This window comes from Pinus tabuliformis, chromosome 3_1 (assembly GCF_031772625.1).
Source record: "Pinus tabuliformis cultivar Carrire ecotype Pingquan chromosome 3_1, CPIR1, whole genome shotgun sequence".
Classification (NCBI taxonomy): domain Eukaryota; kingdom Viridiplantae; phylum Streptophyta; class Pinopsida; order Pinales; family Pinaceae; genus Pinus; species Pinus tabuliformis.
Window position 1 is genome coordinate 645,124,780 of NC_142301.1, and position 13,541 is coordinate 645,138,320.

Genomic DNA, 13,541 nt, shown 5'->3' on the forward strand with positions numbered 1-13,541 from the left:
CTGAGTGATAAAAAGATGCGAGAGATTCCACTTGGCTGGAGCCTGGCCAGTCCAACCTGACCGACCAAGCAAAGCAAAAGCTAAAGCTACTATACTCCACACCCAACGCCACTCACCACTTCGCACTTCTCCACACGTTTCTCTACGGGGATTCGAACCCCCGACACCACTCTCTGTCAATCATTGGCGGTTAAGCACTCATCATTGCTACCGGAGGAGAGGTCACATGAATGAGAGGGGCTAAAGATCAGTATACCAGGTGGTATTTTGAGGAGCTCATGGCCCACACCAGGTACAGTACCGAAGGTGGAAGTCAATGAGCCCATGCCCTGGCCCAAGCAAAGGATCCGGAAACCCAAAGTGTAAGGCCAGGAATGGAAGGTGTCCACTCTGCTTTTTCATTTCACGGGGCGGTGTACAGAGACGCAGACAGAGACCGGTTGCAATAGAAAAACAAAAAATTCGATTCCAAATACTCTTCCCTTAACATTTAATAATTCCTCAGCGCCGTAACCCTACTGGCCTCCGTGCAAATAAATAAAATCAAATCTTGTTGAAAGATGTAGAGAATACAAATATTTTTCAGGAGCAGTCGCCGACCGGTTTCGATTTGGAATCCCTATCCTTCCCGGACTAAGAACAAGCCACGAAATCAAGAAACCCAGATGCCCTGTCGGATAAATCGTTTCTTCTTACTCGGCCACGTTGAGAATCTGAGTGAGCAGCTTTAAATGTAAAAGCGAATTCCTTGTTTTTTACCTGTTACCGCGCCCTTTTCTCTTTGATCGTCGCTGCTGTCAACTTATTCCTAATTCTTCCTTCGGCCCCCCTGCAATGGTAGACAAACAAGTAATTTTTTAAAGGTCCGGGCCGTGGATGAAAGCTCACGGAATACTCCCTTTATTTATTTTCTGCTTTTACTATGGTGTGAAAGGCCCCGGCTCCGTACTTTGGCATTTGAGGTTTCAGTGGGCAAGGATCGCTTCAAAGAGTTGCGGTATATTATAATGGAAACGAATTTGTTCATCTTACTCCATTGCTTTTTCTTTTTCTGATACTTGTAGCGATCACGTGTATACCATCAGACTTATATGCCCATAATGCAGGACGCCTGAGTTTGCCCCCCCGGCTGGTTTTCATATCGAAACCTGCTGCTGTCAATACACCCTTTCTTTATGTTGGACATCATCTAATCTTTGCATCTTCCGGTTTCTTGTGAAGGTGAGTACAGAGACTGTTCTTTATATAACGGTCTTCTTTTGCTTTTATTTTCAGGTGCCTTTTGTGTTCTTGTTTCTTGGCCTCCATATTTATTCATCGGATTTTTCAGCTGCCTGATCACTGTCCTCCTCTGTTTCAGATCGGCAACATGAAGGCAATTGATATCTTCTGCGCGTCCCCTGCATCGACTGCAATATGTCTGAGTCTCGAACAGCGGTCCCTGGTTAGACAAGGCAGCCAGACAAGATTGCTGGAGCGACAGGGCAGCAGAGCTTTCGAGCCAAGCGATATTCTTCCCGACCAGAGTCGCAGAGAGCGCCCCAGAAAAAGCACTGAGCGTCGACGAAGTAACGCGGATCAGAGCGCCAGGGCTATCGAACCGAGTCCGAAAGGAATCGAACAGAAGCCCAGAAGGTCCACGCATCGCAGGAGTAGTAATTCTTTAAGCCGCTTTAGCTGTAGCGCTATTGATCAATCGGCGATTGTTCCGTACCAGCCACCTCCGGCACCGAAGCCTGTGAAAAAATCTCCAGTCGTCATTAAAGATCGTTCGGCGTCTTCTTCTTCATCAACGGATGCTACTGAGGTATAGCATCCAGCACTGATGCATTCTATTTCAAAGCTTTTTTCATCTTTAAATCAGGCTGTAACTGTGCATGGAATCTTTTCGCTGGGCTCTAGACTAGCTGTAGACCAATGGATATTTTGCAGCAAATTCGATTCCCAGCACATTCCCATAACCTTTCTTACTATTCCCAAAGCCACGACCCAGGAGTTTCGATCTCTTTACAGATTTATGTAAAGATTTATACTTATTACTCTGAATTTTAACTGATTGCAAATTTCAAGAATATATTTATTACTCTGAATTTAATTTGATTGCAAAATTTAGGAATGTATTTATTACTCTGAACTTAATTTGATTGCAAAATTTAGGAATATATTTATTACTCGGAACCTAATTGGATTGCAGCTTTGCAGCTTTCAAAAATATCCATTAGCATACTAGTCCATCTAAACCCAGATTTACCAAGGGTTGTAAGCGTGTATTATTTCAAACACTACTTAAAATTACTGTGTTTGTTTTTTTACAGGTGGTAGTGCTGAGGGTGTCGCTCCATTGCCAGGGCTGTGCAGGGAAAGTGAAAAAACACATTTCAAAGATGGAAGGTAATAAGAATCGGAATTGCATCTTTCTTCTCATAAAACAAAAATTTAATGTCTTCTAGTACTGTAGTATAACGCCTTGTTGATGCCAAATTCTGTTTGAACAGTCAACACCAAGGTCTAGTTTGACAGCAGTGACCCAAGAACCAATTTGAATCTATTTTTTGCATCAACTGCTGCTTGTCGTGACCTTGGTTTTGGATTGTATAGATCAAGAGGCCTAAGATTGAAACACCCAACCAGCTGATTGGCTTCTTGTTGTATATTTACACCAGGGGTGACATCCTTCAGCATAGATCTGCCCAAGCAAAAGGTGACCGTGGAGGGAAACCTGACAGCATTAGAAGTCCTGGAGAGCATTTCCAGGGTTAAAAACGCAGAGCTCTGGCCCAGCTCCAAGAGCAACAACTGATCAAAGACCATTACAGTAGTATGTTCGTGTTACCCCATCATAGCAAATAAAGGAAAACACTGTAAAAAGACTTCAGCTCAGCAGTACATTAGCATACAGATAGCACAAGATTGACAGCAAGATAGACATAATGCAGGCTTTGTGTTTTGTTTTGTCTTTGTATAAGTATCTATCCAAAGGCCACGCACAACTAGTGAGGTTCGTTCCCTGGCCGTTTATATTATGGAACGCTCATTGAACAAGAAGAAACAAAATCTGCAGGAGCATATCGTTTGATGTATTCTGCAAATACTTCAGTCTGGACACTTGGGATCTCAGATTACTTATTCAATTATCTAAATAAATTTATTAATCTCGACTTGTTCTTGGATGGCTGAATTCAGAGTGCAATTTTTGTAGTAATTATTATTAGATTCTTGTCGATCTGTTATAGAAAATATACTCTATTATTAATGTCTGAGCATATATTTGACCAGAGGTCTGAGATAGACCCGCGCCTCAAGCTTGATTCTGTTCAGTCCTCGTCTGCACTAATATTTTCATTTTTGTTCTTGGTTTTTTCACATCAAACAGTCCACTGATGCTGCCTGCTCCTGATCTTCCCATCAAATTTCAAAAAGCAGTTTTGGACTCTTCGAAGCTGGCAAGCATTTTATTAGATAAAACAGAGATTTTAGCATTTGATTTTTCTCTTAAATTTTCTCGCATGAAGAAATAAAATGATACTGCGATGTTTGCCTCGAATATGCCAGAAAAGGCCGCCATCGTCCACCACCAGGATACGACTGAAATGATAGCTGGTTTAGTCGGTTGGGCCGTCGTACAGTCCCAGTGTTGTGAAAGTTTATCACAATATATTTAATTTAAAAAAGATTATTGATTTTGTTTTTTTTTTTTAAATATACTTTTTTTTCATCATAAAAGTCAGTCAGATTTCTTGCTTTGCATTGCTCTAATATATGTATTTTAATTTTATATATAACATTACCATAAAATAATCATTATATTTACTTAACATTTATTTTGCTTTGCTCTGAGCTAAAATATTTATTTCAATTTTATATATAACGTTGCAATAAAATAAACTTTTGTCAATTTCATATATAACATTACAATAAAATAAACTTTTTTTGTTTGCTTTGAAGATGGGTATCTTTATCCACTTCTTAAACATCTTTCTATTTATAAGATGGTTCACCTAACTAAAACAAACCATTCTTAATTAAAGTAGTTATCTTCCTCTAGTTGCACTTCTTAAGTGTTTTTATATCAACTTGCTTTCTTTCTTTAATATGAAATTGGTATTTTAATTTTATACTTAATACTACAATAAAATAAAATAAGTGTTATTGGTTTCTTTAATATGACATTGGTATTTCAATTTTATATTTAATACTACAATAAAATAAGTGTTATTGGTTTCTTGAAGATGGGTTATCTTTTTCCACTTTTTAACTATTTTTGTATTAATAAAATGGTTCACCTAACTCAAAAGATAATTCCTATTTTTATTTGGAAATGTATTTATCTATTTCAAGTTGCATTTTTAAGTATTTTTTAATTAATAAAATGGTTGAAATCATTTTAATAAATGAAATGTTTATTTTATTTTTTCAATTTTATTTGTAACAGGAAAGTGATTCATTTCTTTTTAAATAAAAATAACAAGATTTACCTAATTCAAATATTTGTTAATATAAAATATTTCAAACATATTTAGATAACACCTAATTTACATATAAACAAATACTTTTCATCATATAATTTAATTATTTCAATTCAATTAAATATTAATTATTATTAATTATAATAGATAAATAATAATACTAATTTAATTTTATATTTATATTTGATTTTAATGTTATGGCATGTGAGATTTTATTGTTTTGAAATAAAAAAATATATTTTTACTTAACTATTTGACATATGTATATAAAATTATTTTATAAATAAATTGAGTAAAAAAAATAATATCATATTTTTAAACACTCAAACTAAATTTAATTAAAAATATTTATGCTATACAAATCATTTTTTTCTCCATTTTTTTTGTAAGTTTGACAAAACTACATCTTCATCATGTCCTAGAATTGAACCGGTGGCTTCACATCAAGGAGAATTGAATGGGTGACTTCACATCAAGGACTGTCTTAACAGAAAACCCGATCACTAGATCATTGTCTATCCAAGATCCTTCACATCAAGGAGTGTCTTAACAAAAAACCTGATCACCAGATCACTGTAGACTTCCCTTTCTATGGGTGGCTTCACATCAAGGAGTGTCTTAACACAAAACCCGATCACTAGATCATCGTCTATCCAAGATCCTTCACATCAAGGAGTGTCTTAACAAAAAACCTGATCACCAGATCACTGTAGACTTCCCTTTCTATGGGTGGCTTCACATCAAGGAGTGTCTTAACACAAAACCCGATCACTAGATCCTCGTCTATCCAAGATCCTTCACATCAAGGAGTGTCTTAACAAAAAACCTGTAGACTTCCCTTTCTATGGGTGGCTTCACATCAAGGAGTGTCTTAACACAAAACCCGATCACCGTCTATCCAAGATCTTTCACATCAAGAAGTGCCTTAACAAAAAACCCTATAAACTTCCCTTTCTATAAGTGGCTTCACATGAAGGAGTCTCTTAACACAAAACCTGATCACCGTCTATCTAAGATCATTCACATCAAAAAATGTCATCATTCACATCAAAAAATGTCTTAACAAAAGATCATTCAAATAAAAAAATATCTGAACAAAAAACCAATTATCCAAATCCCTATAAATTTCCCTTTCTCCATTTTAAAACATAATTCTTTTGACATTTATTCTTCTAATATAATAGTTATTACTTAACCTATAAAAACAACCTTTTCTCCTCTATTGGCTTAACCTATAAAAACCTTTCTCCTCTATTCTAAAACATAATACCTTCTTGTTATTTAAATTTAAGCTCATGTACTAAAGGTACTTTAATAAAATACATTCATTTAAATGGTAAAAACGATCTAAATCAGCGAGTAGATTGTATTGGTTTTCTTCTCTAAAAACAACTATTTATATGACATCAATTCTCACGAGAAGATATTCACTCATACAATATGGACTATCAAAATCAACACCTCTCGAAGCGGAAAAGAAAAAAAAAAAAAAAACACTACCTTCTCATGGGTACTATTTAAATAGGCAATAGTATGAATCAATTTATATCACATCAATTCTAAAAAATATCACAGATACGACATGGACTATCAAAATCAACCTCTACATGTTATCCCAGCATTTCTTCACATCCATCAAGAAAAACATCGCCTTCTCATGAGTACTATTTGAATATCCAACCATACGAATCGATTCTTGAAGGAAAATATTCATTTTAACTATATTATCTAAATTAACACCTATTTGAGAATGTTCTTCAATCATTTCCCTTCTTTCTTGTTAAAATAAATATAATAAATTATTATTTTTAGTTATTTTAAGTCATAATATTGATGATAAATTAATTATTAATCGATAATAAAGTTAATTATTATTTGTTAAATTATAAATATAAGTAAAGTTGTTAGTGGTTTTTAAGGAAACATATTTTTTCTATGTTAATTTATTTATTTATTTTGATCAATAATTTGTTTTGTTATCTTCTTTATTTTTGAAGAAGATAAGCTTTTAGCGGATAAAAAGTAATTCTAAGTCATAATCCAATATTCAGACGTGGCTTTATTTCAGATAATATTCACAAGGACTACCTCCAATGGATCATGTGCTTTATAATAACATTTAACTTTAATTTCATATATGAGAGTATATATAATTTAGCGTATTGCTTCTAAGGAATCTAAACTAATGGTGATGGTTAATGTCCACTAAGATGAAATTTGATCTAATGGACAAGGCAAGGAGAAGTGTTCCTAAATCATCATAATTTTGATGAGTTAAAAGTTTGGGAAGATTAGTATTGGAATTAGTACTTTGAAATTGGAATTCACTGTAAGTGTATTTAGGAAATTCTACGATGAAGTGTCTTTTATCTTCATTTTATGAAGTGTCTTTTATCTTCATTTTTTCATAGGCACGTAGCCATTACAATAATATTTCCAATCATCATGTCACTCACAGAGAATTAGATATGAGTGTAGGAGATAACAACCATAACAATCATTCTGCCCAACCACTCTAAATAACCCCAATTAACACAAACACACAATTTTTCAAATTATATTATTATTATTTAGTAAAATATTTTATGTTATAAATAAAATAAAAGAATATTATTATTTTGCAATAGTCATTTGGAATTTCAACTTCAATTCAAAGAAAATTAAGAGTTATGATATATTCAAATTAATATTTTTATAGATTTATAATATAATTTTATATTAAATGACGATAATTATTATTATTTATTTATTAATTTTAAAATTTATTAAAAATAATTTTGATTTATCAAATTTAAAAGAATATAAAAAATTAAATAGTTTATTTATAAAAAATTAAATTTTTATAATTTTAATAAGTTAAAAAAAGTTGTTGTTATTACAAATCTTCTAGTGCTAGATCTAGATCTAATCTTATCTTTTGCCTTATTTATCTGCGGCTGGGAAATATGGCTCCCAGCTTCGCGAAAATAGTTGTTGGCTCATCCGCTTCTGGAGGGCAAGCTCCTCCCCATGTCGTCAGTGAAGCCCCAGCTCCCACTGTCTAGGTGGTCCAAGCCTCACTCGATGAGGCTTTGAAGTTTTCCGAAAGTGCCCTAATCTGCCAGTTCAATGGTTTTTGGCCGCGGCTGACAACTCTCCACAATTGGATCTCGAAGGTATGGAAGCCTGTCATTTATGATGAAATTAATATCTACCCCTGTGCTAGGGGTTTCTTTATAGTAGATTTTGAAAATCCTGAAAGCAGACAATGTATTCTAGATTCTGGCCCTTGGTTTTGGGAAAAATCAGGCCTATCCATGAAGCCATGGAACCCATCATTCGATCCCTCTACAACAGTCATAACCTCAGCACCAGTTTGGGTGAGATTGCCAAGCCTACCCTTGCATTTCTGGAATTTCTCCTCACTAAAAGCCATTGGAAATGCAATTGGGAAATTTTACTGCAGGTGCCCAGAAACAGAGGAATATGCCAGAACCACCTATGCACACATCTGTGTGGAAATGGACTTCAACGCTAGATTCCCAGCTAAAATAAACCTAACAAGTAAAGACTATGTGTGGAACTAGAAACTCGATTATGAAAGTGCCCTCTTCAGATGTTGATCCTGCTTTGAGACATGCCATCTAGCCAAAAATTGCCCAAAAGCTTCCCAAAAAAATTATGCTAGAAAAAACCACCATAGATCTACATGGTGGGAAGAAGCACAAAAAGAACACTACACTGTCATCAAAGAAGAATACTCTAGAGAAAGCTCTGAATCACAAGAAATCAGGCAAGAAAGAAACAACTCTCAAGACAAGCAAGGAGAAAGCCTCGCCCAACAAATCAACAATTATGAGGATTCAAATACCACACAAAATAAATCTTCATTTAACAGCACAACAGATCTCCTAGACCAAACTTCTTCTCCGATTATCTTCAAAATGACGAACACAATAGATCGCGAAGCTAAGACACCATTGTCCCAAGAACCAGAAGAGATGAAGGAGATGCAAGATAAAGGAAGTTGGAAGACCGTAGAGAAGAAAAAGAAAGCTACAACACCAATCTCGCCAAGAAAGACGAAGATCTAGATAGTTAAAAACTAAGAAAATTGTAGGTCCAATAGACCAATTTAGTCTCAGTGGACATTAACCACCACCACCACCACCATCATAATGAGATTCTAAGAAAAATATTTAAAAAAATAATTGAGTTCTATAAAAATAATAGTTTTTATCATATAAAACTTTAAAATTGATTTAAAACCGAAATTTATTATAAATATAATAAAAAATATATTTTAGAAATACTTTTTTTTAAATTAACTACTAATATAAAAATATTTTTAATTTTAATATTAATTTTAAAATAATTTGTGAAATAATTTGTGAGTAGTAACACAATTGTCAAAAAAAAATATAATAACAAATCTTTGTAAATCTAAATAATCAAAAGTTCAATCCACCTTCACATATCTCACTATATCTCACCTGTCTATATATATATATAATTTTTATTAATTATATTTAAAAAAATTAAATAATTTCTTTATTTAAAACCCATATATATATAGATAATCTTTACCTATAACCACTTAGAATAGAAAGCTTGTATTTCCATTAATACGAAATGAATCACTTTACTTTTTATTTTAATTAAATTTAAATTAAAAAAATATTTATTTATATACTCATATTAATTTTCAATACATTTCTACTTGTATTAGTTATCCCAAGTTGCTTTTTATTTAAAACTATGCTGTGAGCCATGTGGTTACATAATGATATATGACTATAGTTCTATCCACCTTCACAAAATTATGGGTATAAGGAAGCGTGTAACTCCCACTGGCGTATGTGAGTTTGTCTTATTTGGCCATAAAGGGTATCAATTTTCTTTCTTTTGTGGACTGACTTGAATTTGCACAGAACATATAGTGGGCATCTCTACATTGTTGTCTACCCTTTGCAGACACAGACACATAGTCACGTGCACAGACATTTATGTATGGATCATATAAGGTTATTAAAAAATAAATAAAATTTTAACGATATTAATTTATTTATTTTAACTATCAGAGTTGAAGGGTTTTTGTTTCTTTGTAATTTGATTCCCTGCCAATAATTATAACGATACAAAGAAAGTCATTATCAAGGAAATAACTAATGAGTTGTTTTTAGTTTTTCCAATTTAGTTTGAGACTAAATCCCACATTATAAGTAATATGATAGAAATAAATTTGTTATTAAAGAAACAATTTTTGAGTTGTTTCTTTTGCACTTCTTTTTTAAAATTTTGTGAAATTGAATTCAGCTTTATTATTATCTTATATTAAAAATTCTAACAAAATAAATTAAAAATTAAATAAAACTCCAAAATATAATTATGTTTTAATATACTTTTAGGGTAACCTTTATTATTATCCTAGACTAAAAATTTCAACAAAGATTTTCAAACATGATGTCATTATACACATTAGCAATTAATCATATTATCATTTCCACACTATAATATTTGGTACAAGTTGAACATAACTTGAATCCATACTGATTTTTATTTTTAAGTTACACAAAAATTTGGTTTTTATCAAAAATGAAAAATATATATTAAATATTTTTAAATTTTATAGTTTTAATTTTCACTTGGTTAATATATTGAAATGTCCTTTTTTTTTTTGGGTAAGTTTAGTAGATTTTAATTTATTCATTTGCAAAAGTAGGTTACATCTATGAAAGATATTTTGTGGCCTCAACTTGCCCAGTGAGAAATCAGGGTTATTGGCCATCAGAACACATTATAAGTCATCCAAAATCTAAGGTTCTTAAGTCTGTCATACAAGTCATCCAAAATCTAAGGTTCTTAAGTCTGTCATACTCGGCCTTATAGGCCTGAATGTCTATAAACGAGTTCATCCTTAACATGCTAACATAAGTACTACTAATTGACATATACATCATGAAAATTAACAAAAAAGAAACTGCTTGCTACTATTCATCAGAGGACTCCACCGGAGCTGGGTCCTTAGCACTAGAACCTGGTAATTCTGATAGAGGAAGGCACTAAATGTGATTCTCAATGTGACCAAGATGAACATTCTGTTGTTGAATTTGAAATTGGACAAATTGGAATTCTTTCTAAATTTCCTGGAACCCGATATTAGATTTAATGGAACCTATAGAGTTCATAATAGCTCGAGCTACTATGCTCTTCATCAACTAATAAAGATGCAATGTCTTCTTATACTAAGTGAGCCTACTGCGAGTATGACCTAGGTCAGGGACAAGTAAACACCAATCCTCCATTTGCACTTCCTGCTCAGCTCGCTGGTTGAGGTCGACTTCCGAGGTCGTGATCATCTGTCTCACCTGCTCAGGAGTGCTTGTGGTATACACTTGAGTTGTTGCACTGATATGTTGGGTGTTCGATTTTTGACCGCGTCGCCTCAGTGGTTGCAATGAGGAGGCTCCACGTCCACCTCGGGGCCCAACCTTTCTATTGTGCTCTTTACCTCTGGTTCCCGACGGACCTGCACCTGAAGATGGCCGATCAATTTCTGTCAACCTCCACTTCCCCAAAATATACTCGTCCACCCAAACCAACCAAACTCTCGGTCGAATAGAGACCAATGGTGTGTAGGATGAGCAGTCTCCCAAATTAATTAGACCTAGTACATATACATATGACAAGAGCAGGAAGAAAAGGACATTAGTCCTGGGCCATGTAAGAGCATAACAGGTCGGGATGGCCAACCACTAGTGGCGTTTTTCTCCAATTACCAACACCTTGTGCTAAGACATCACACGAAACATAAATAAACCATGGAGGGTCTGTCTCCACCAAAGCGAAGAGCTATCAGCTAGTGCCTCAAGCCAATTCCCATATAGAAACACACCAAGACAATATAGAACCATAAAGACAACATAAAGAAGATTTTCAAAAGCCACTTGAGTCAATCACGGAAACAACCATTCCCATTGAGTGAACAACCCTTCCAGAAAAGATAAGTAACCCAAATTGTTCCATACATTCCCATTATGAGCAATAAAATACCATATAAAACATACACCGACATAGAAACAATAGATTCAAGATAAAATTTAGCCACACAGACATGATCGCCTGATGAATAGGAAATTCCAGGTCACACAGTCACCCAATTGCAGGAGGGGTCAATTATCTTGCATGCAACATTCAAAATTATAGTTTTTTGCGGGCTGGGAGGGGTGAGAAGAAAAAAAACATGCCCGATTACCAACACCATGAGCCCGAAGCTATTGTTTTCCCTCAGACGGAGCCTCCCTGTCGAGCTTGCCACCAGAAAGAAACCTAGATATCTTCGCTCAACACTTGAAACCACACTATACCACAACGCTAATGCATGGAAATGGATGAATGCGTTCACCACTTGGAGGTTAAATGTTCGGCGATTAAATCCTGCCTTAAAATCTCCCATGCGACCTACCATCTCGCCAACCTATTCACACATACCATGTACTGGTCAGGGCTTCCCTTCCGCATTACCGCCCATCTTGTCACCTTTAACGAGAGTCCCAAGAGGGACGATGAAATGACACTCACCTCAATCAGAGAGCCTTTAATGGAACAAATGCTTTAGAGTCTTAGAAGGCTTCGGTAGAGACCAATTTGGTGATGGTTTTGTGATTTCCGACCATGAGGTGGAATCACTATTTGATGGGTTGAGGTGGAACTATTGTTTGATGGGTTGAGGTGGTTTGGCTTCTGGAATACCTTTATGGTTTTGATTGATGTGTTCTATGAGATCCCACATTCATTCTTGGAATATGGCACGGGGGTGATTGAATGAAGAGAGACTTGGCTCAGCCAATCTACGGTCGGGTGGAACATGGTAGTCCCATACCGGGATGGCATTGTATCACTAATATGAGGTTATTTCTCCTTGTTAATTTAGGAGAATTATAATGGTTGATATGTGGATTATATGGTTGTTGTTTCCTTGGTATTTATGTTGTTTATGAACATGTATTTTGATAGTGACTATGTATGAATCTCATCATGTTTTTACTTGTAAATCAATGAACAATGTATCTATGGCCTAATGGATGAAAATGCAGCTAATGTGTTGAGGCATCAATGATTCATAGCAAATCTCAAACAAGTATTAGACCCATATGCTTGAATCCGTTGTTTAAACCTATATATCACATATTTCTTACATGTTTGACGAAATGCCTGTCATAGCTAGTAGGGGTGTAGTTAAGTCCTTGTTCAAGTAATTGCATTTGTATCATTATTCAGTTGTTATTTCTTAGTCCTAAAAGTGTCATTGAGTTATGGGCAGTGACCTGGGCTTTAGGTCTAAAAAAGGGCACAAATCCTGGAGACGCAGGTACAACACTAGGAATAAAAGCCCTTGGGCACATGCATATGCATGTTGTGGGAGTGTCTAGAGCCTCCTGGAGGCATGCATTCCCATACCAGGGGAGCGTCCAAGAGTTTAATGGTCTAAAAACTTAGTTGGTCTCAGGGGCTAGTTACCTAAGTGGTTGGGATGGCTCCTGAGAGTTCTATTGCTGACGTGGAAGGTTTATATGTTGTGTTTCCATAAGTTCCACTTCCTTAACTGACAAATAGGGAGTCGAACGATATCATAGTAACTTCTTGTCACATGTTTACCCTGGTTGGCCGGTTACTTGGGTAGATGTGGGAGGAGGGTGTTAGACTTATTTTTCTTCATTAAAGATTTATGAGTTTGCATTAAAATATGGTAATGTTTTGAAGCATGCATCTAATTATTACCGATAGGAAAATAGTTTAGCTGAGTCTACAAACAATAACCTAATCCGTATTATCAAGAAAACCATCTTCTCTGAACAAAATAATTGGAACAATGCTTTGGTAAATGCATTATGGGCTAACTGTGTCACTCTTAAGCCCTCTCTGAAAACCTCTCCATACTTCCTTATATATGAAAAAGAGGTTATCTTTCCGCCAAACATTTACCTTCCTACCTTGTAGCTTTAGAAAGAATCTCTCAATTGAAGAATTCAATAGAAATCCTGTTCTAGCACCCTTAAAATGTCTAGATCGATACTGAGTTACATTCCCTATGGT

The 13,541-nt window shown here is 34.8% G+C and overlaps 1 protein-coding gene across 1 annotated transcript; it reads left to right on the forward strand.

Annotated features, from left to right (window-relative positions):
* The first annotated feature begins 400 nt into the window (after positions 1–400).
* Positions 401–3,152, forward strand: LOC149188724 (uncharacterized). The gene is made up of 5 exons (XM_089411693.1): positions 401–997; positions 1,107–1,221; positions 1,361–1,807; positions 2,316–2,391; positions 2,664–3,152. Exons 3-5 carry the CDS (start codon positions 1,370–1,372, stop codon positions 2,798–2,800), a joined length of 651 nt encoding a protein of 216 aa, XP_089267819.1. The 5' UTR covers positions 401–997; positions 1,107–1,221; positions 1,361–1,369; the 3' UTR covers positions 2,801–3,152.
* Positions 3,153–13,541: the final 10,389 nt, after the last annotated feature.